The 25350-nt window shown below is 36.5% G+C and overlaps 1 protein-coding gene across 7 annotated transcripts in view; it reads right to left on the bottom strand.

Annotated features, from left to right (window-relative positions):
• The window catches only part of LOC135584639 (acyl-CoA hydrolase 2-like), a 92394-nt gene that overhangs the window by 25988 nt on the left and 41056 nt on the right, over positions 1-25350 (bottom strand). For 2 of the 7 annotated variants that reach the window (XM_065083467.1, XM_065083465.1), the window contains 4 exons: positions 21306-21368; positions 21183-21238; positions 1508-1606; positions 1366-1422 (listed from right to left, as the gene is read on the bottom strand). In XM_065083467.1, the coding sequence (XP_064939539.1) occupies positions 1366-1422; positions 1508-1606; positions 21183-21238; positions 21306-21368 (275 nt within the window). The remainder of the gene's footprint in view (positions 1-1365; positions 1423-1507; positions 1607-21182; positions 21239-21305; positions 21369-25350) is intronic. The other 5 variants (XM_009387740.3, XM_065083466.1, XM_065083469.1 and 2 more) reach the window with 5 other exon arrangements.

The raw sequence follows: 25350 nt of genomic DNA, 5'->3' as shown, positions 1-25350 counted from the left end.
AATATGCATATGCCTCTAATTATATGAAATAATAAATAAAACATAGAAGCTAAATGCCTTCAACTAGAGAGAAATTCCACCGGATCCCAAGTTCTAATCCCTGTTTCATCTAAATCAAGAAGTTGATTTCCACTAACTGATTAGGAAGATTAAGCAAGTGAGAGTGTGAGAAAGAGAGAGTGAGGATGAGTGAAAGAGTGGGGAGGGAGGAACATTTAAAGGGCCAAAATAGGGCCCAACAATCTGTTGAGACCTGGCTTGACACAAGAGGAGTTGGATCAAAATTTGACCATCATGGACCGGTTCGCTAATGATTGAGCTTCGACTGTATTAGGCGATACAAGAGGCATACTGCTTGGTACAATCCCCTAACAATGTACCATCCAAAATGTGCAAGTCCGCGTACCAGTACATCGCACCTAAAAGTGTACCATCCAAAATGTGGAAGTCCATGTATTGGTACATCCCATCTGTTTTGCACCATATTGAGTGGTACATCAAACTATGATTTAAAGAAAAAAAATACAGAAAACCTCATGAAACAAGCAATGGGAGCTTCAGTCTGAAAAGATGAGACAAGGACGGAAAATTAGTAAAATGGTTGATTTAATGGTGGGTGAAGTCAGGCCATGGGAGCTATGATTATTGTCCAACACTCGTGCCCAATACTGAATGAATGAAATTGCCCAGTCTACATAATAGTTGGTCATTGCACAATTACAATCTGTACTTTCATCCTCCATGAAATCATTGTGACATGTCTAGCCAGATGAGTTGGCATATCACGTCCCAACATGATTGATGTGCAATATGAGGGGTAAAATATGATGGGGCAGATTTTGTCCAACATTTGAGATGTCAAGAACTGATATACAATACTAAAAGTTTGGATGATTAATATAAAAGTTTTAAAAATTAATAACTAATACACAGAAAACCACAAATAGAAGAGAAAAAAGTGTCAACAGTAAAAATCAAAGAAAAATATTGCAAGAATACTGAGCAACTAAATGACAATCACCCTTGGAGTACTTTGCACAAGATATGGAGTGCCTTGTGGTCTCTTTGGCAACAGTTCAACACATCTAAAATAAACAGGATGACTTGTGTACTTCTATAGACAAAAGTACAAGGTATTGAATAAACAAAGAATGGATGAGAAACTTCAAAGTTATTTTTTAAAAACACAATCGAAATCAAAGCAATGCATGACCAAAACATGTGGTCCAGCTATAAAAACTATCAATTCGCAGGATGAAGGTGAATTTCTTCCAGATGACTGTGTTTTCGAGATGCAATCTTTTATAACTTAAAAATGACAGTGTTTTCGAACTGTGTTTTCAAGATGCATCTTCTATAACTTACCTATGCAATGCTGGGTCATCTGTAAGTTTGCCTTTCACTTTAAGCCAATACCTAAACCTAACCGGTAAATCAAAATTTTATTTATCCACAAATTCTCGGAAGCAACAAAGAACAAATAAGAATGAGCATAAGTGAATGTTACCTTGGTGGAGATTGTTCTGAGAAGTGGTAATCTTCACAAAACCTTATTTCTATGGGCCATGGGATGAATTTCTTCTTGGCAATTTTGTTTCGGTACTCCCTGTTAGATAAAAGTTGTTCATCAAATGACAAATTATCATATAATAACCACCAGTAAACACAATAAATGGCATTCTAAATCAAGGAACAAACAGATAATACAATAATCACATGTTCTAGTAAAAACTTCTGGCATAAACTTTGTATGCAAATAAACTTTGTTCTAGTTCATGCTTATGAATGAAAATGCCTTGGTAAACTTTGTAATGGGTATATTGAAGTTCATAGTTAATAGGAAATTTTGGGATCGCCCAAAGGTTGATTAATTATTCTAACAGCTAACGAACATAAATGTGATAATTGACATATTCTACTAAATTGTTTTGTATGTCCAAAGATAATAAATATATATAGTTTGCTCATATTCAATTATCAAATAAAGTGAGATAAAAAAAGGCATATATCTTAGTTTTCCCCAAAAAACTTTAATATGCATTTACAGTGTAGTTACAAGTCCGAATTTTATTTATGTGATTATGTTTATAGTCAAAGCATTAATGAGAAGGCATTTTATCAGTATTTTATGGTATTTCTTCTTGTATCCCTTCATTCGCATGCTTCCTCTGTTTCTTTGTTTAATAGAATAAACTTCTCTTATTGGTGCAAATTTCATAGATGTCCTAGATGCCCACTGTTATTTGGGAAAGATTGACGTTTATTTAAATGAACTATAGTTGCAAGTAACATCAAGTCTACTTTTCTAAAAATTGATAGTGCCGAGTAATTCATAAAATTTGTAGTAGAGTATCTCAAACAGTGATTTAATAAGCGTTAGGTCCAAAAACGCTTGAGGCGCTATGAGCTTACCTGAGCGAAACGAGGCACTAAAATATAAAAATATATAATATAATTAATAAATATAATTATTTAAATAAAAATATTATATTAAATTAAGAAAATCTAAGGTACAAAATCACAATGTCACATTAACAAAAAGTTTTAAAATTCAAAACAATAAAATTTTACATCAAAGTCATTCATCATAATCAATATTATCATTATTTTCACTCAAATCATCTTCATTGAATTCGTCCTCTTCCTCTTGTCCTTCCTCTTCATCAAAATATGTTTCATTCTCTGTCTTCAATAATAGCAAGAGTCGAGCTTGATGGTTTTGCACTCATTTTATTCTTTGTCATCTATCTTATATATTTTTATAATTCTCCAGCATCTGAAGCTCTTGTCACATCTCCCCATGTCAATCTATCATCTTCAAATACAAGCTCGTTTTCGACATCTTGCAAGTTGACACCCATTTCTCTCACAAACCACTCATTTGAATCATCAATATCTTGTAATGTAATTGGATCAATTCTATTTTGCAAATCATGATGAGCCTTCAAAGCTTGATTATACTTTATGTAAACAAGATCGAGTAATTGTTGACGTTCTAACCGATTTCTTCTCTTTGAGTGAATCTGTCATGTCATATAATTTAAAAATATATTAATACATCTATCTAAATAAATTAATTAATTGAAACAAAAATATTTGGTGATCCTTACATACTCAAAAATACTCCAGTTTCGCTCATAACCCAAAGCACTACATGTCAAATTAAGTACTTTGATAGCAAATTGCTGTAAGTTCGGGATGGAATTTCTAAAAAGACTCCACCATTCAGCTACAAAATTTATGTTATAAAAGAATTCAGAGTTCAAATAATATCCTGCTACATGTAAGGGACAATGAAGTTAACAATTCCATCTTTCGTCAATGATTATAAAAATTTTCTCATATTTTTCTTCATTTTCATTAAAAGACCTTTTAATCGTCTTATTTACTCTATCCATAACCTCATAAATATATCCAATTATAAGCTTATTTTCATTATCCACCAATCGAAGGACTCGAACAAGAGGGCCTATTATCTTTAATATATAAGCTACATGATTCCACAAGGATAGCATTAAGATGATATCAGTAGCTTTCTTTCCTTTTGCTTCTTTTGCCAATTTGTTTGTCACTCATTTCTCAGAAGTAAATATGTTTCTCATATTATGTTTTTGACGATGCACGCTCTAAAGTATAAAGAATGAAGTAACAAATCAAGTGACACCATATCACACTAATTCTTTGTTGCTTGTAAATTCTCTCATCATATTCAAAGTTCAAATATGATTATAAAGAAATCCAACAACAAAAATTGCCCTTTCTAAGGTTTTCTTAATGTTTGAGATCTTTCCAATATCCTCCAACATTAAATCAATATAATATGTTGTACATGGAGTCTAATATAAGTGATGTCTTTTTGTTTCAAGCAATTTACCTGAGACGAAGGATAACAAAAATGATAAGACTTAAGAGTTTGACATATTTAACTGAAGATAAAATAATAAAAAAATTAAAAAAATCAAAAGATAAATATTACTAGCTAATACATAGTTGCTTCCATTATCGGTTATGATTTGAATGACATTTTGTTCTCTAATTTCTTCCACGAATTTGTCAAGTAAATCATATATCTTGTCTCCAGATTTTACAAAAGATGAAACATCTATTGACTTCACAAGCATAGTCCTTATAGAACATTTAACTATAAAATTAATTATACTTCTGCGTCTTCTGTCAGTCCAAGCATCTGACATAATAAAGCAACCATGTGTTACCCATGATTCTTTATGACCCTTTAGTAAGTTATTTGTAAAATTCAACTCTTTTTGCAATAATAGAACTTACATCTCATAATAACTTAGAGGTTTTAATCTCGCACCATATCTTCCAATAGCTTCAATCATTTTCTTAAAACTGTTTAAACGAATTGTAATACGGGGAAGACCAGCCTGATAGAAGAAGCGAGCAATGTGCTAAATTGTTCTTCCTCATATTTCTTTATCACAAACATCACTTATATTTGTTTATCTAAATTTAGAGCCTCCTACTTGCCCTTGTTGCTTCTGTGATCCTTGAAACATATACAAATCCATATGCCTTTTTTTACCCTTCTTAGTACTTATAACTTCTTTTCCTTTTTTATCATATACTTTTTTCCCACTTGGGTTAATACTCATAAAATAATCTTCTTCTTTATCCCTAAGATGTTTAACATTATCTTCTGGTAAATTCCTATAAGATTTATTCTTTTGCATCTTCAATTCATTCATATAACTTAGCAACTCTTCTTTTACCTCAGGTGGACACTTTTTATAAGCTGCTGCATTCTTAAAATTTCCTACTAGATATTGTTTTGTACGAAAAATACCACCTCTAGTAGTCTTATCACAGAGCATGCAAGTCACTACATTAGGATCTTTCGGATCCTTTGCATAATTATATTTCCATGCAAGATCTCTTTTTTATGTTATTGGAGAATCTATTGAGTTACTCTGTACACTTGCCATTTATTGCGAAACCTAACAATAATTTTAAATAAATAAAAATTAACAGTGTTAAAATTAAAATAATATATTATTATCTAATAAATAAAAATACTGTTACTAGTATACGGTTAGTAGTATACTGTTAATATACTATTAACAGTATACTATCGTATACTGTTAATATAATGTTAACAGTATACTACCGAAGTGACAAATTATTAGGGTTGTCTCAGAAAGCATATGTTATATTAAGTTTTACAGAGGCTTAAGATAGAAAATTGTTCAGCAGGTGTACTTCCAATTTAAAAAGGTGATAAAATTTAGCTTTATGCAATATCCAAAGAATGAATTGGAACAAAAGCAAATAAAAATATTTTTTTATGCATCTATAGTGGGAAGATTAATATATGCCCAAACTTGCACCATGCCAGACATAAGTTTCACTATCAGAATATTGAGCACATATCAAAGAGATTTTGGATTACATCATTGAAAAGCTACAAAAAGTTACAAATACTTTTGAGAAACAAAAGACTACATGCTTCCTTATCAGAGATCCAATGATTTAGAAGTGATTGGATTTATGTTTAGATTTTATTAGATATATCAATATAAGAAAGTGATGCAGTGCATGGTGGGCATTGATGCTCCCAAATTCCAAGACAATAAATTCCAATCCCATACCTATCAAATTTCAAGAAGATGGTTCGTATCTTGTGGTAACTATTAAAACTCAAAACCACCAAGTAGAAAACACCATGAATTTAATGTCTTAGAATTTGTGTTTGAATGTTAGTAAATTGTAACTTATTAATTATGTGGCTAATGGGATTTATTGTACAAGGGATCTATAAAAGGGGAGGGGAGGAAGATTGGTGGGGCATTCTAGTTTTCGAAACCTTATCAAAATTTTATATTTTGAATTATTAGCTCTTAGTTATCTCTTGAAAAAGAGAGTTCTCTTTTGTTCTCCCATATCTCACTTTATTTTCTCGCTCTCTCCTTTCTTCCTTTTGTTACATATCATTTAGTATTAGAACCATGCACTCTTGGAGTATTTTTGTCTTATGGCAACTAGAAGGGGCAAAGGGCAACATGGTGAAAGGATGATGCAACTAGATAGAGATGAAAGGGATGCAAAAATTGAAGCATTAAGGAGACAAGTTGAAGAGCTTATCATGTGCCTCAGGCATCAAGAAACCCATGGCTCTAGAGACTCAAGCTATGGTTATACAACTGATGGATTCAAAGACATGAATCCTTTTACCTCCAAAGAAGATGTAGGAGGCTCATCTATGAAGAGGTTTTTTTCATACAAATGACAATATCAAGATTGACTTGCTAGAGTTTTATGGTTGACTTCAACCTGAAGAGTTTCTTGATTGGCTTAATGCCATTGAGAAATTCTTCAAGTACAAGAAGATACCTGAAGATTGAAAAGTAAAATAAATTGCTATAAAACTTTGAAGTTATGCTTTAATATGGTAGTGCAAGAGATATGCCTTCAAAATTGGAAGATGAAGATTTCATTTTGGAGAAGATGAAATCTCGACTCATGAGAATTTTCTTTTATCTAATTATGTTCAAACTCTCTTTTCATAATTTAACAATCTTCACCAAGGTAGCAAAACCGTCATCGATTACACTGAAGAATTCTACAAGTTGATAGCCTAAAATAACTCTCAAGAGACAAAAGAACTTATTCTAAGATATGTTGATAGTCTAAAAGTTGAAGCAAAACTTGCTATAAGTGGAGCAAAGAGGTATTCCAACATGCCTTTGCATTCCTCTTCTAAAGCTGACTCTACTCATTATAGTGCTAGTAAATCAAAAGCTAGCAGAATTATGAAAAATGCATCCAAGCAACTCCTACCGGTTGTGGAGGACAATCTAAGCGCATCAATCACCTTCTTACTTGCTTCAAATGCAAACAAGTAGGACACTACATGAATGAGTGTCTTAATAAGTAAGCTGATATATGAGTCAACTTTGTCACAGAAGTAGATGCTAATGAACTTGAAGATCTAAGAAAACCAAAATATACTAAAGACCCCAACGAGGCTTCTAAAGAAATTACATCAAAAGAAGGTGAGCGCTGGGTAATCCATAGAGTACTTGCTACTGCAAGAGATGATTCTAATGGAGAATGGTTACGAAATAATATTTTCAAGAGATGCTACAAGTCTCAAGGCAAGGGGTGTTCTCTTGTTATTGACGGTGGCAATTACGAAAACATTATGTCTCAATATATGGTTGACAAGCTCAAACTAAAGACAAAACCACATCCTAAACCATATCGGATTACATGGCTCAAGAAAAGCAATGACATACAAGTTACTAATTGATGCCTAGTTTCTTTTTCGATGGGAAAAAATTATAAAAATGATGCGTGGTGTGATGTAGTACCAATAGATGTCAACAATATACTCTTGGGAAGACCATGGCAATTTGATAGGTGTGCTATCCAAATTAAATGGAGTTAGAATTGCGCTTTTGCCATAAAAAGAGGAGTTTGCTCCCAAACCTTTAACCTAAAGGCTGGGAAATAACTTCCTTTTAATAAGTTTACAAAAGGAAATGAATAAAGTGGAGTTGTATTTATGTTAGTTGCTAAAGAATGCATGTAGCCTATAGAAATTCCTCATAAAGTAGAAGCTATTTTAGGGGCATTCAAAGACATTAGCTCTAAAGAACTTCTAGCAACCTGCCTCCTCTTCGAGACATTCAATATTGGATCGCTCTAATTCCAAGAGCAATCTTGCCAAATAAATCTCACTATCAGATGAGTCCAAAATAACATGAAAAGTTGAGACAAGTCATGGATCTTCTTATATTTGGGAAAGTTTGAGCTTATCGCCATTCCAGCTCTATTGACTCCAAAGAAGGATGGGACTTCGTAGATGTGTGTAGATAGTCAAGCTATTAACTGGATTACCATCAAGTACAGATTTCCTATTCCACGTGTGGAGGATATGTTTGATATGCTTAGCGGCAAGGTTCTGAATACTGTACCGTACCAATGTATCGATCAGTTGTCGGTACGGTACGTACCGAGTTGTACCAAGCATATCGACACATACTAAGGTGCACTGATGTATCGCCCATACTAGTCCTCTATTGAACCGGTATGTATCACCCATACCAAGCAATACGATACGGTATTGCAAACCATGCTTAGCAATGCTCAAATTTTCTCCAAAATTGATCTTCGAAGCAATTATCACCAAATTTATATTAAACCAAGAGATGAATGAAAAATTACTTTTAAGAGTCAAGAAATTTAACATATGAATGGCTAGTTATGTCATTTGGACTTTCCAATGCTCAGAGTACCTTTATACGGGTAATGAATTAAATTTTTCATCCTTATATTAGGAAGTTTGTTGTTACTTCCTTTGATGATATTCTAATTTATAGTCGCAATAAATATGATCATATTGAACATTTGAGAACTATCCTATCAACCTTGAAGTCAAAGAAGTTATATATAAATCATAAGAAGTGCTCCTTCATGACCTTTAGCCTAGCTATTCTAGGATTCATCTTAACCCCTACAAGTATCCAAGTGGATTTTGAGAAGATTAAAGCTATTTCGACTTGGCTAACACCAACATCCTTACAAGATGTTCAAAGTTTTCATGGAATGGTATCCTTTTATTGTCGATTTATTCAGAATTTCAGCACTATTGCAGATCCAATAACTGATTGCATAAAAAAGGAGTGCTTCAATGAACATTTGAGGCAAACAACAGTTTTAAACTATTAAAGGTAAAATTATCCATTGCTCCCGTTCTTGCATTACCAGAATTTTCTAAAATATTTGAAGGTGATTGTGATCCCTCTCATGTGGGTATTGGTGGGGCACTTAGCCACGAAAGACATCCACTTGCATTCTTTAGTGAAATGCTTAACAATACAAAAGAGAACTATTCAACTTATGATATTGAATTTTATAGTATTATTCAAGCACTACGACATTGGAGATCTTACTTATTTAATCCAAAGAGAATTTATCTTAGATTTTGATCATGAAGCTCTTAAACATATGAATTCTTAAGCAAATCAAAATAGGCAACATGTAAGATGGGTGGCATTTCTACAATGAGTATACTTTTGTCTTGAAGCATAAGAATGCAATATATAAAAAGTAGTAGATGCACTAAGTCAATGATTAGCACTTCTTAATACTATGTGTGCCCAACTAGAAGGATTTAATGCCATAAGAAATACTTACTCTAACGATGAAGATTTTGGAGAAACATGGAAGTTAAGCACAAAGAGTCATCATAAAGATTATGTTATCAAAGATAATTTTTTCTTTCTTAGAACTCAGCTTTGTATTCCTAAATATTCTCTAAGAGGACATATTATCCAAGAACTATACTCTGGCGGATTATAAGGACATTTTGGGAGAGACAAAATAGTCCTCATCAAAGCGAAAGAATTTTTACAACAATCTACTGAGATGTTCCACATTATGTGAAAGATGAATAATATGCCAAACTTCACAAAGGCAAACTTAAAATCTTGGTGCATATTCTTCTTTACCAATTTTTAATGATCCCTAGGAAGATAGTATGAATTTCATGATCTCTAAGAGGTACAGATTCTATCTTTCTTGTTGTTGATTGGTTTTCCAAAATAACACATTTTATTCCTTGCAAAAAGACCATTGATGCTTCTTATATTGCTAACCTTTATTTCAATGAGGTGGTAACACTCATGGAATTCCTAAATCTATCATAACAGATAGAGATACTAAATTTCTTAGTTGTTTTTGGAGGAGTTTCTGGAAGAAATTTAGCATCAACCTATTATATAGTAGTGTTTATCAACCTTAAATAGATGGACAAACTGAGGTTATTAATAGATCCTTGGGTAAACTACTCCGATGCTTTACTACAAAAAGATTAAAACAATGGGATTTCATGTTACCTCGAGCTGAATTTGCTTATAACTCGGTGCTTAATCGTTCTATTAGCAAGAGTCCATTTGAGATTATTTATAGTCATATTCAGTGATTTAAAAAGTGCTAGGCGCCAAAAGATGCTAAGGTCCAAAAACGCCCGAAGCGCTAGGCGCTCGCCCGAGCGAAACGAGGCGCTAAAATATAAAAATATATAATATAATTAATAAATATAATTATTTAAAATTTTAAATAAAAATATACTATTAAATTAAGAAAATCTAAGATACAAAATCATAATGTCATATTAAGAAAAAGTTTCAAAATTCAAAACAATAAAATTTTACATCAAAGTCATTCATCATAATCAATATTATCGTCATTTTCATACAAATCATCTTTATCGAATTCGTCCTCTCCCTCTTGTCCTTCGACTCCTACATCTAAATATGCTTCATTCTCTATGCCTTCAACAATAGTAGGAGCCGAGCTTGATGCTTTTACACTCATTTTTCTCTTTGTCATCTGTCTTGTATATGTTTGTAATTCTCCAGCACCTGAAGCTATTGCCACATCTCCCCATGCCTATCTATCGTCTTCAAATACAAGCTCGTCTTCGGCATTTTACAAGTTAGCACATATTTCTCCGACCAAACACTCATTTGAATCATCAATATCTTGCAATGAGATTGGATCAATTCTATTTTGTAAATCATGACGAGCCTTCAAAGCTTTATTATACTTTATGTAAACAAGATCATGCAATCGTTGATGTTCCAACCGATTTCTTCTCTTTGAGTGAATCTGTAATGTCATATAATTTAAAAATATATTAATACATCTATCTAAATAAATAAATTAATTAAAACAAAAATATTTAGTGATCCTTACATGCTCAAAGACACTCCGGTTTCGCTCACAATCCGAAGCACTACATGTTAAACTAAGTACTTTGATAGCAAATTACTGTAAGTTCGGGATGGAATTTCCAAATAGACTCCACCATTCAGCTACAAAATTTATGTTATTAGCAATAACATAGTAACATAATATATATAAAATTAATTATATCAAATTATTAATACTTTGAGACGTAGTTGTCCTGGATCGAACGGCCATTGGAATTCCAAAAAGACCTTCAACATTTTTATATAAAGATAATTCATGAATAATCTTCTCTTGAACCTCAAGGCTGGGAACTAATCTTGCAATGCACTGAAATAACCCATCCAAAACTTCTAATCAAACCCAACAGATTTAATCTTATAAAAGAATTCAGTGTTCAAATAATAACCTACTGCATATAAGGGACGATAAAGTTGACAATTTCATCTTTCGTCAATGATTGTAAAAATTTTGTCATATTTTTTTTCATTTTCATTAAAAGACCTTTTAATCGTCTCCTTTGCTCTATCCATAGTCTCATAAATATATCCCATTGTAGGCTTATTTTCATTATCCACCAACCGAAGGACTCAAATAAGAGGGCCCATTACCTTTAATTTATAAACTACATGATTCCAAAATGATGGCATTAAGATGATATCAACAGCCCTCTTGCCTTTTTTTGTGGTTGCTCTAGTTTAATTCGTTGTCGGTTCAGAAAGGAGAGTACGAAAAGCAGCGGTAAGGAAAGAATCTAATAATAAAGCAAACACCCATAGTTTGAAAATAAATACATATTAGTGCCTTCTTTTGCCCATTTGCTTGTCACCCATTTCTCGAAGGTAAACATGTTTCTCAGATTATGTTTTTGACGATGCACACTCTGTAATGTCAAGAATGAAGTAGTAAATCGGGTGATACCATATCTCACTAATTCTTTGTTCCCTGTAAATTCTCTCATCATATCCAAAGCCCCAATATGATTATAAAGAAATCCAACAACAAAAATTACCCTTTCTAAGGTTTTCTTGATGTCTAAGATCTTTCCAATATCCTCCAACATTAAATCAATACAATGTGCTGCACATGAAATCCAATATAAGTGTTGTCTTTTTGTTTCAAGCAATTTACCTAAGACAAATGATAATAAAAATGATAAGACTTAAGAGTTTAACACATTTAATTGAAGATAAAATAATTAACAAATTCAAAAGATGAATATTACCAGCTAATACAGAGTTGCTTCCATCGTCGGTTATGATTTGAACGACATTTTATTCTCCAATTTCTTCCACGAAATTGTCAAGTAAATCATATATCTTGTCTCCAGATTTTATAAAAGATGAAGCATCTATTGACTTCACAAATACAGTCCCTAAATATCAATAAATCATAAAATTAATTATACTCCTGCGCCTCCTGTTAGTCTAAACATCTAACATAGTAGAGCAACCATGTGTTGCCCAAGATTCTTTATGACCCTTTAGTAAGTCATTTGTATAATTCAACTCTTTTTGCAACAATAGAACTCGTATCTCATAATAACTTTGACGTTTTAATCCTGAACCATATCTTCCAATAGCTTCAATCATATCCTTAAAACTGTCTAAACGAGTTGTACTAAGGGGAAGACCAGCCTGATAGAAGAAGCAAGCAATGTGCTGAATTGTTCTTCCTCTTATTTCTTTATCACAAACATCACTTATATTTGTTTGTCTAAATTTTGAGCCTCCTGCTTGCCCTTGTTGTTTCTGGGATCATTGAAACATATATAAATCCATCGGTCCTTTTTTACCCTTCTTAGTACTCATAACTTCTTTTCCCTTTTTATCGTATACTTTTTTCTCACTTGGGTTAATACTCACAGAATAATCTTCTTCTTCATCCCTGAGATGTTCAACATTGTCTTATGGTAAAGTCCCATAAGATTCATTCTTTTATGTCTTATTTTCATTCATATAACTCAGCAACTCTTCTTTTACCTCAGGTGGACACTTTTTTGCAAGCTGCTGCATTCTTAAAATTTCCTACTATATGTTGTTTTGCACGAAAAATACCACCTCTAGTAGTCTTATCGCAGAATATGCAAGTCATTGCATTAGGATCTTTCGGATCCTTCAGATAATTATACTTCCATGTAGGATTTTTTTTTTGTGCCATTGGAGACTCTATTGAGTTGCTCTGTACACTTGCCATTTATCTTAAAACCTAACAATAATTTCAAATAAATAAAAATTAATAATATTAAAATCAAAATAATATATTATTAATCTATTAACAGTATTGAAAATTAATAATTTCAAATAAACCTAACAATATTAACAGTATACTGTTGTATACTGTTAACAGTATACAGAAGGAGAAGAAGAAAGAGTGTAAGGGGGTGCTGACTGTTGACTAAGAAAAGAGAAAGCGACAACAGCAACGGTAGCGGGAGCCGGAGCGAGAGTGTAAGGAGGCAGCGGTAGCGGGAGAGTAAGGAGGCAATGATAGCGAGAGCGAGAGTGTAAGGAGGCAGCGACAGCGGGAGTGTAAGGAGGCAGCGGCAGCGGGAGTGTAAGGAGGCAGCGGTAGCAGCAGCGGGAGCGGGAGTGGCGATCGACAACAGCGGCAGCGGCAACGGCGAGTAGCGGCAGCGGGAGCAGGAGCGGCGAGCAACGGTAGCGGTTGCGAGCAACGACAGCGACGAGCAGCGGGCGCGGGAGCGACAGCGGCAACGAGCAGGGTTAAGTTTGGGCAGCGACAATTGATATCGGTTTTAGTTGGTTCGATTGAACCAACTAACCACCGGAGACCGAACCAGATCTAAAATCCTGGTTCAGTCGCCTGGTTTAACCCAAGCGCTCGCCCGAAGCGCCCAGCGCCTGGGCTCGGGCGAGCGCCCAGGCGGCGCCTCTTTGAAGCGCGCCGCCTAAAAGTTTAGCGAGGCGCTCGGGCCTTGCCTCGCCTCGCCCGAGCGCCCGAGCGCCTTTTTAAATCACTGATCATATTTCATCTCATTATCTAGACCTTAATATAAAACTTGAATCACCTTGTCAAGTAATAAATGAGAGGATTTTGCTGTTACCATGACAAAAATTTATGAATAAGTAACAAATGAGCTTGAAGCTAGTAACCAAGTTTACAAAGAAAAGGCCAACAAGCATCGTCATGTTAAGATCTTTGAAGAAGATCTTGTTTGGGTCCTTTTGAAAAAGGAACATTTTTCAACAGAAACTTACAATAAACTCAAAGAGAAGAAAATTGGTCCTTGCCGAGTTCTCAAGAAAATTAATAACAATGATTACAAGAATGAACTCCCTCCTAACATTCGCATTCACTCCTCATTTAACATCTAAGTCTATCAATTTATCATAACAATAATAACAACTTGTGGATGAGTTCTTTCTCACCCAGGAAGGATGTAGTGCATGGTAAGCATTAAATGATCCTAAATTTCAAGACAATAAATTTCAATCCTAAACCTATCAAATTTCAAGAAAATGTTTTGTATCTTGTGATAACCATTAAAACTCAAAACCACTAAGCAAGGTTTGACGTACTGAAGCGTATCGCTCGATACGGGCTGGATGTACCAGTCAAACAGAAGACCAGTACGGGCAATACATAGGTACACTCCAGTGTACTGCGCGTACAAAGGTACGCTCAATACAACTCGGTACAGCTTAGTACGTACCGTACTAATAGCTGGTTGGTACATCGGTACGAACTAGTAATGCGAACCATGCCACTAAGTATAAAGCACCATGAATTTAATATATGTTGTAATTTGTGCTTGACTTTTAGTAAATTGCAACTTATTAATTATGTGGTTAAGGACATTCAATGTACAAGGGATCTATAAAAGGGGAAGGCAAAAAGATTGATAGAGCATTCTAATTTTTGAAACCTTATCAAACTTTTATATTTTGAGCAATTAACTCTTAATTATCTATTGAAAAAGAGATAATTCTCTTTTGTTCTCTCATATCTTACTTCTTTTTCTCACCCTTTCCTTCTCTCTTCCTCTTGTTACATATCAAAAAGTCAACGCTTGGCTATTTATTCCTTTTAGCTAAAGGAGAAATTTCATGGAGTGCAAAATAGTCCATCATTACTACATCACTATATAAGCCAAGTTTATGGCATGCTTTCCATAGTTCACTTATGGCTACAAAATTTTAAGAATTTTATTCTAGAGTTGGGTTGGTAGAGTTAACGACCATCAAAAAGAGTTTAGAAACAAAACGGCATAGGTATTACTTTCATATACAACAAAAATTCTACCCCAAGAATGACTTCGAAATCGTCCACGGAAAGCACCATGCAATTGATGCTCCGATTTCAATCTTCAATCTAGATGTCAACTCCCTCAGTTAAAATGGCAACAGGATCTAATGCCACATTAACTACCTACAAGAGGCTTGAACTCCTAGCCAACTTGAATCCAAGTCGCTTTGCCTCTAGATTTTCTATAAAGTTGTATATGGTTCCTTTATCCACCAATGCACGTCACCTCTCTATTCAATTTGATGACCATGAATATCAACAAGTTGTCATGTTCCTTTGCCTCACTCGTTGTTGCCTTTGACTACACCCCCTTGACCTCACAACATATTCAGCAATTGCATCACCCTAATGCAAAATTATTGTGGCAATCCTTTATCATTGCTCGACTCCAACAAACTTGAGCTTGAAGAGTCAAGTCTTCTTTTTTTTTACTTTGCTTAAAGAGTCAATTTCCTTTTCTGGCCTTTGCTCAAGCTTCTCCGAGACTTCACTTTGTAATGTGGTCAGCAAAAGCATAGCTCCCATATGAAGCCTTCCCAACGAGTCATCATTACTCGAATGCGAGCTACTCAAGCTAGAAGATTTCACCTTCACCCTACCCTTCTACTTTGGCTGGAAAGAATTTGTAAGGGCATTGAGCACCTCTTTTCGTTACGGTCATTCCATCATTGGATATTTTTCATTGCACAAAAGATATTTGTCAAATTTCAGGATGTTCTTTCTGGATCCATGTCCCATTGGAGCACTTTTCTTCATTGAGTCCTTCCATCTAGAAGATTTCATGGATCCCTTCTCCAATGAGTTCTTTTTCTTTATCATCTTTACAGAAATATCCGAGTCGTTCCACCTCAGCGATTACACCTACTAGCTTGCAAACATACCAATGATATAACTTCTGCTGAGCCCATGGTTTCAAACCGTCGAGGAAGTAGAATAGTGTCTATCTTTGACATATCTTGACTATCTGACATCATTGAAAAAAACTACTTCACATAATATCAAATTATAAAGGTCTGGCAAAGTTGTCGCAACTACCGCTATGCAATGAACTCTATATTCTCTAGCATGAACTAAGTTTATAATTCCCTCTTCAAGGCATCCGAAGTGTCGATATTAAAACGATATCCCAAGTGTTGATGTTAAAACGACCTTGTTGCATTTCTTCCCAACTTGTGCGCCATCACAGATTTGCATCACTGATGAGATACACATCATTGTTAATGACACCTTAGTATCTTTCATTTTGGGTTGGATCACTCTAAATTACTGGTCCATATCAAATAGAAAGATTTCCAACTCTTTGGCATTTCGAGCACCCTCTAGCTCTATGGTTCAAGAGCCTTCACTCTTGATGAGAGATGGCCATAAAACATTCATCTGCTCGCATGCATTGCATGCAAGAGTACTAACACATAAGTCATCAATTCCCTGGCTTCTCTTGTAAGTATTACATGGACCATCTAATGTTTATCCATCAACCTTTGAACTTGGATCTCCAACTGTTCAAGTCATGATTCTTCTTGCATGGACTCTACCACCACAAACCGTTCCTTGCTTCTACAGAGATCCATCAACTTTCAATTGACAATGTCAAGCTGTTACTCCAACTAGGCCACTTTTCCTTCCATGCTTCTATGTCATTTAGCCTGTCGCTCAGGATGTGCCTCTTCTATGTGAGAGAGCTTACTCCGTGGGCATTATTGTTTGCCCCTCTTGTAAAGGTTGCTAGTTTGCCATGTTGCCACGCCATAGCAATTCAATATTTCCTTGACCTACTCTAATACCACCTTGTCCTTGTCACATCCTTAGCTAGGATTGCCTATAGCATTCGACACCAGAGTGATATTTGTCCCCAAAGATCCTAGACCTTAACCTTGTGTAGTCCACAAAGGACCTGCATAAAGAAGAAAAGGTTAGAAAGGTGAACGTGGGGGTAATATATCATTGTTGCACACGAAAAAAGTAAGATAACCAAGATTGCAAGCAATATTTGACACAAAAGGCTCTTGAAAATAACCTAAATGATCGCACAAAAAGGGTTTCCAAAGGTAGGTATAGGTCCAATGTTCAAGTAGCAATTTTATCTAACAAAAATTGGGCATATTAAAGACGTTGCACTATATCTCATATATGTAACCGAGGCTCTATCCGGTCCGATGCCACCCACGAGGTTCTAATACTAAAAGTCTTTATTTTACACCACAAGACTGTTAGCAAAAAATCAACACATGGCACATGAGAATAGAGTGGTTTTGGCTATTTTCCTATTTGTGTAACGCCGAGCAACTAGAAACGTTTTCGATTTTTACATTGCATAAACAAAAATCAAAATAGGGCCGACATTAGTGCTTTCTTTCTTGTACAAACTACCGAGAAAAGCATCATGGATATGCATCAAACACCTTGACCACATCTACTGATCGGTATGTACCACTCCGAGCCAAGACCATGATAAGACCCTAGGGTTTTATCGTGGAAGAAAGAGGAGCAAAGGGATGATCACTTCGAGGGGATCGGCCTCCTTGATAACTTCGAGAGGATCTGCCTCCTAGAGTTTGTCAAAAGACTGAATAATATTTCATTTCCTGCCGAAAAAGAACAGTTACATCCTTATTTATAGAGTTCCACCCAGAGTCTACCAGGACTTGGACTCTTAATAATAAATAAATATTAAATAAACCTCTATCCGACACTTACTAAACTAAATAAACTCAACAAAACATTATTCAAAAGCTAAAAAAATAAAGGGATCCTAACAATTCCTTCCCATTCAAATCAGTCTTGTCCTCAAGGCTGAGCAGCATCAAACTCGGGGAGTTTCTCTTTAAGCACTTCAGTCACAGGGTATCTGCGACGCATCACAACCCATTGATCAAGTGCAGTCTCCACTTCTTGATAGTGTAAGCAATAGGTCGGCCTGTCGATGTAGTAGTCATTGCAGTCTTCTGAAAAACCCTCTCCATCCAATGGCTAGTGGCAATTGTGACCTTACTTCCACGTCTTCCTTTTATGATCACTTGCTTTCCATTAATAAAAAACTTCATGATTAGTTTAGAAAAATTCCACAAAACATCACCCAGAGTTGATAGTCATTCAATTCCAAGCACCACTTCGAAGTCTTCGAAGGGTAGCAAAAAGAAGTCCACAAGCAACTATCGGCCCTATATAATCAACTTTATTTTTGAACATTTGCTATCATAAGTTAAAATTCGTCCATCGACGACCTTTACTTCGAATTTGTTACGGCCTTCAATGTGGTAGGCCAATCGGTCAGCAACCTTACTGTCCATAAAATTGTTAGTGCTACCAGTATCAATCAAAACTGTAACATGCTGATGTTCCAAGGTTCCTCTAACTTTCATAGTTTACGGGTTAGAGTAGCTGGCTAATTTATGCACTATATGTATGATAGGTCCAATATCTTCATTAGCAAGGTCTGCCATACCGAAGCGTACCGCCCGTACCGGGCAGTATGTATCGATCCGACAGGTTACCGGTACGCGGACCGCCCGATACCGCTACAGTGCTATAGTATTATACTGTAGCACTGCTACAGTATGAAAAAATATATATATAATTATTCGGTACACCAAGGTGTACCGCTCGGTACGCCCTGATGTACCGCCCAGTACACCGGTTCCGTATCATACTGAGCCCGGGTCGAAACGCCGATATGATACGGTATGACGAACCTTGTTCATTAGAATCCATACCTTCATGATCGGAGTCCACATTGTTAGCTTCTGGATCCTCCCCAATTGGTTCAATCATCAGAAGTTGCCTTTGTTTACATCGGTGCTCCCTACTTCACTTTTTATCACAGTGCCAGCACAAACCCTTCGCTGATCTTTCCTTGAGTTCTTCTCGGGTTAGCCTTCGGGTGTTAGGATTCTGATTGAGAATAGATAGGGCGAGTGGCTTACTGATCATCTGTTTGTTGTCACTTCTATTTTGACGATTTTCCCTACTGATTTTTTCCTCATGTAAACGTGCAAATGATATTGCGGCTGTCATAGTGCAGGGTTGGAGAGCTTTGACTTCACACCGAATCTCTGGATTAAGTCCTTCGATAAATATACCCACCAGTTATCGTTCGGACCAATCTCTGGCTTGATTTGACAATCGTTCAAATCTGCTCTAATATTCTAACACTGTGGAAGTCTGACAAATTTTGACGAGCTATCCATCAACATTCTCGTATTCAGATGGTCCAAAGCAAACAAAAAACCCTCTCTTGAACTGCTCCCATGGGGGAACTCCGTGGTAAGTTTCGTACCAATCATACCGCTGGATTGCATCACCATCTAGTTGGATTGAGGCTATTTCTACCTTGGATTCTTCTGGGGTCCTGTGAAAACGAAAAAAAATTTCTACCCTAGAGATCCAACTGGTCGAATCCCCATCTTCCCATCTTGGAAATTCTACCTTAATACGTGGGTAGCTTGTGTCATAATCTTGGGGCCCTTTTCCTATATCTCCAGATCTATTCAATGCAGAACTTGAGCTCCTATCTTACTAAAACTTGCTAAAGCTCTCCAATAAGCTCTTTTTGAAATCGTGAAGGGTTTCTTGTAGCTGATTCTCAATTCTGGTTTCCAATGCTTCAATTTGTGCTTTCACTGAGTTATCGGTAGCTATTACGTAAGACTACAAATCTGTAATCCCCAGTTCTTGTTTCTGATGTCTGGTCAAGGGCATCAGCGTTGTCGACGTGAAGCTGTCGAGGAAGCGAACGCTGAGGGCGGTGCTGTGGTTGCGACGAGGAGGAAGAGTCGCTACCCTATTTCGATCGCTACATGGGATGAGAGCGTTGGGGGCTAGAACGTCGGTGTGGCTGCAGCTGTTGTGACCCAAGGGAGCGATCACCGAGCAACCGGGGTTGAGGCTGTGGTGATGGTAATAGACAGTTGCGGCAGAGGATACAGAGCAAGGGGGAGGCAGCGTTGAAGCGACCGAGGTTAAGGCTGAGGTGGTGACGACCGACGGCTGCGGTAGAAGTTGCAGAGCAAGGGGGGAGGCGGCGGTGTTGTGAATGCCGATGGAGAAGGGGAATCAGTGGTGGCGTGGCTAGGAACAAGGGCAATCAGTGAGTTGCCCTATTTCAGTCGTCGCGAGGAAGTTGTTGCCCGAGGTCGAGAGGTAGCGGTGGTGGCGCGACGAGAAGCATCGTCACCAAGGGTCGCCGAGGGCTGGGATCGACGAGGAGGGAGGTCCGTTGGCCGGAAAACAGCGACGGTTGTGATCGCTGGCTAGCGAGCAGTGGACTCTGTTTCGCTGGCCAAGCTTCTTTCTCTCTCGAGAAGGATGTGATTGCAGAATTTATTTTTTCTTTTTTTTATGATGATAACTACAGCGAGAACGCCGAGGATCGCTGCTCTAATACCAAATGATAAGACTCTAGGGTTTTATCGTAGAAAAAAGAAAAAAAGTGGATGATCACTTCGAGGGGATCGGCCTCCTTGATCACTTCGATGGGATCTGCCTCCTAGGGTTTGTCAAAAGTCTAAATAATATTTCATTTCCTGCCAAAAAGAAACAGTTACATCCCTATTTATAGAGTTCCACCCAAAGTCCACCAGGACTTGGACTCTTAATAATAAATAAATATTAAATAAACCTCTATCCGGCTCTTACTAAACTAAATAAACTCAATAAAACATTATTCAAAATCTTAGAAAATAAAGGGATCCTAATAGACCAACACCACCGGTCGACACAAGATAGCAAACGTATGATGAGTGTATTCTATATCTCGAATTTTACCAATATCCTGTTAGATGTGGCAGCTCAATTTTTATATGTATAAATTTCTTATGATATAGAAAATATATTACTCGATGTCTATCTTCTAGGAACCCATAAGGTCATTCTATTCATGTACCCAAATAAAGGATTTACATTTATTTGATTTGTTTTCATATTAAGATGAATTTGATAATTTAAGTTACCAACAAGTATAAGTAGTTCACTTCAAGAGCATTCAAATGACACTAGATATAGCAGAAATCCACAAAACAAACTTATATTTGTTTCTGTAAACTACAAGTATAAGTTATGTGGCTCTACTTCTCAAAACTAATTAAGACAAATAAAATTTTATTTTCTTCAGATTTTATAGAAAAATGAGCATTTACATTTGTAAAACAGGAAGCTAGTGTTATACATCCATATCAATGAAAGAGAAGTTCATTTGTTACATGGAAAGATGAGGATCTGCAAGACGCCTCTCTCTTAGCTCTTCTATATTTAGTAGCTGCAATTGACAACTTAATTTAAGTATTTAGTTTAATCCATGTTAGATAGCTAAATAATGCACTCACCATCTCTGGAGCAGGTACATGTGGCAAAAAAACTTCCTGATGTTCAAAACCTTCTTCTACTTTCTGCAGCACAACTTGAAAAAAAACATGTAACATAAATTGTAACCTATTAATCTTCTTGAATCTTGATTGTGTTTATACCAGGTTAGAGCTTATAAGACAGTGGTCAATCACTTTTTAAGCTTGCAGATCGAAGAACAACAAACTTAGGAGACTTGCAATCCATTAGACTACAGCTACAGCAAAACATAAATTATGTAAATTTTGAAATTGAGCAGAGGAATGAGTCTTATAAAATGTCGTTTAGCAATGAAGTTGTTGACCAACAGAGTTTAATCCAAAGAAAGATTGTATTCCTAATGATGAAAGCTAAAGATAATTATATCCATGTCCTACAATTCTTCCAAAATATCAGATATTTTGTGATCTAGAAGCACCCAATGTGGCTCTACTTCTCGAAACTAAAAGATCTATCATTTACTGTAATTTTGTGATCTAGAAGCACCCTATCCATGAACTCCCAACACAGCTATTCTATTCTGAAGGGGGCACAAAGATAAATCTTTTAATGATTATGATACATAACAAGTTTTACAATGGTAACTGTGTTAAAAAATGAATATAACACTAAACTAAAAGAATAAGATCTTATAAAACAAACAAAGAACTTGATTCAAGATTGAGATAGAACTCTATGTTCATGATGGTCAGAACTGTTGTATACTTAAGTAATCATTCATTTGTACATTCTATTAAGAATGGGAAATTCAGGGACTAAGGAGCCATTATCTCTTTTTGAACAAGAAAAGAAGCAATCAAGGCTTTAATGAATCATAGAAAGTCGGACATATCATAGTGATGGCAATGTCATACACATCATTCAGATTTGTAAAGCAGAGGAGATTTTTTGCTAAAAAAAACTAAATAAGGATTCGGACGACACTAGCAAAGGCAAAAAAGAAAAAAGGAAGCAAAGTTAATTAACCCTTTACTTCTAATCCTGTTTAAACAATTATTCCCGCCAACACCAACCATATCTATTTTTTATTTAAAGAAATAGAAAATTAATGAAGTAAAAGGGAGTGGTCATAGCATCTCAGCTGTCTTATTTTGCAGTGTGTGTTATAGAGTAATATCAGTTATCTACAGCATAAAATATTGCATGCTCACACTGAGAAACATATGCTGTGACAAAACGGGCTAAGGCAGAATCACATGAGAACCTTGTTGAGGATAGAATAGGTACAAATACTAGATTCCCAATTTTCCCTCTTAACTTTTAGCCCCTTTCAAATGGACCATGTCTCCACCCTACCATGTTTATTCACCTCCATGGGCTCCAATAATGAAAATGGGGATTGAAAGAATGCAATAGATGAGAGGGTGACATCAGGAAGATTTACTCATCTGAAGGAGAGTGCCTTCAAATATATGGTTCACATACGAAAATATTGGTCCTAGGTGCTAAGGAAGGATGTAAACGCTAGTCCAATACTGGATTTGGCAATCAGACTGGTATGGTACCAGTAAACGTGACAGTCAATGTATCATCAGCTAAAAAGAAAGAAATATTAAGATTATCGACCTATAAGTCAATTTCGATTAGTACATACTAGTTCATCAGTATTTGAGACCTCGATGCTGTATCTAAAGAAACATGCTTCAAGAACAATGACATCAATTTACTGAAGTGGGCAGCGAGGGACTAGCTAGGATTTAAAGAATGAAAGAAAGGTTGAGAGGAATAGTGCTAGGCAGAGTCTTTTTCTGTATCTTGTTAGCAGACAGAAAATTAACAAATCACAAGAACAAGAATTAATAGCTCAAGAATTTTGATTTTAATAAGCAAAGTTAACCCATGAATGGAACCATTTAATATTTAATCAAACATCAGAAAGTAAACCTGCAAATTGTATAAGACACTCCAAACTTGAGGAATATGGACCAAATTAACAAAGATATAGCAACATGCAATTCGATGGAATATAGCATACACTTTCCAGATCTAATGTAATTAAAAGGTGTATGGAAGTAACATATAAATTTAAAGTCTCATGTTAGATTGCATGGCAGTATCTTTTCAGTAGGTGGTCATTAAAGATGAGGTATAAATACTCATGGAGAAGGATCACAAATTTTGGGGGCACACCTAATTTACCTGGAAAATTAATCAAACCATAAAAAATATTTGCAAAGATGTCCCAATGCTACACTTTTGACAGGTAAATCTATGTAACAAACTTAATGCGAAGGATGAAAACTTGAGATCAGATACTGGGAAGAAGTAATCACATTAAGATGCAAGTGAAGGAAAGCACTTGCAATGATACTGAAGATTGAATAAGAGGTTTCCAACAAAGGTAACTCACTTACCATTGTCTATTCAAAAGAATAAATCATCATCCAAGATGCTTAGGGTTAATGCACAAAGAAGTTAATAACCAAAGAAGCCACGATGAAGACAACAGAACAACTCAATGAGAACATCAGAACATTAGTTAATGTCAAATTTGTTAGTGTGGTTGATATTATGTCTAAGAGTAGGATAGACAAGAAAATTTCTAAGAAAAATTATTTCTTTAAGCCCCTCCACATAAGTCCATCGCCTGCTCATACAAAAATCCATCTGAAATCCATCAACCTATCCATATGACATAGTGTCATGGCCTTAGCTAGAATTGCCTAAGGCGTGAGGCACCCTTGCGGCCAAGACGCGAACTTAGCTTGCGTTGCCTAAGTCGCGCTTCGCCCTTACGATATTGCTCCGCAAAGATCAGCCCACTTGTAACCTCTCGCAAGTCCCGAAGGACCTATAAAAGAGAAAGTTGATTAGTTCGAAAGAACGAGCGACGGACAAGTCCCGACGTCTCGCGAAAAGAGGGGAAGCTTTACAAGCAATTCAGCGAGCACCTTGCGTGCACAAGAGAAAAGAGGGAGAGGGGGAAAACAAGGACTTTAGAAGGTTGAACGAACAGCTGCAAGCCCACAAACAGCTGCTCACCGAGTCCCGGGCGTGACAACAAGTTCCCGTCAAGGCAACGTGCGAACTTGCGAATGAGTGTTCAATGCCCGGTACTATACCGAAGCCCCATCCAGCCCTGTGCCACCCAGGGAGCTCAAAGGGGCTGAGATTGCTGACGTTTTGGTGAGCGGAGGCAAATTCCAGAAATCAGCCCGCGGCACACGAAAACGGAGCTGTTTTGGGCTGTTTTGGGGCTGTTTTGCTCGGTTCGGTGAGCGGTCGCTTTGTAACGCTTCAGCTTGTTCGAACTTACATTTTTACAAGCAAAATGACTCAAAACCAAGGCAAAACAGGCTGCCAAGTAATTGTACATGTAGATAAGAGCGACGAACGGTTCGTTGAACGAAGTTGTTGCGGGTGCACGACGACCGTTCGTGACATTCTCCCCCACTTAAACTCTCGACGCCCTCGTCAACGCTTGTTGGTAGTTGTTGATGATCTCTTCTTCATGTCGCAGGGCATCTTCAGGCTCCCAACTGGCTTCAGTTCGGGGAAGCTTTCGCCACTTCACCAAGTACTCTATCTTCTCAGCTCCGTTGGGTAGCTTTATCTTGCGGTCCGCCAGAATGGTTTCAACTCGCTTCTCGTAGGAGACTGTGATGGGAGGTAGCCGAGTTGGAACACTTCGGGAAGCATCTTGCGGATCCGAGTGGTAGGCTTTTAGGTTGCTGGCGTGAAGAACGTTGTGAATTTTGAACCACGCCGGCAGCTGCAACTTGTAAGAGACGTTGCCTACCCTGCTGATAATTAGGAAGGGTCCTTCATACTTGCGCACCAATCCTTTGTGGACTTTGTTCCTAAAGAATTGGAGTGATGCCGGTTGGAGCTTTACCAACACCAAATCGCCAACTTTGAACTCTTGCGGTCGCATTCCCAAGTCTGCCCACTTCTTCAGCCTTTTTGCCGCCTTCTCCAAGTAAGCCCGCGCAATATCTGTATTTCGGTGCCACTCCTTTGCGAAATGGTAGGCTGACGGACTACTCCCAATATACCCAATGGCCATGGTGTGCGGAGTCGACGGTT

This window comes from Musa acuminata, chromosome BXJ1-9 (genome assembly GCF_036884655.1).
Source record: "Musa acuminata AAA Group cultivar baxijiao chromosome BXJ1-9, Cavendish_Baxijiao_AAA, whole genome shotgun sequence".
NCBI classification, from domain to species: Eukaryota; Viridiplantae; Streptophyta; class Magnoliopsida; order Zingiberales; family Musaceae; genus Musa; species Musa acuminata.
Note: the sequence above shows the minus strand (reverse complement) of the source record. Positions and strands in the feature narration are given on the sequence as shown.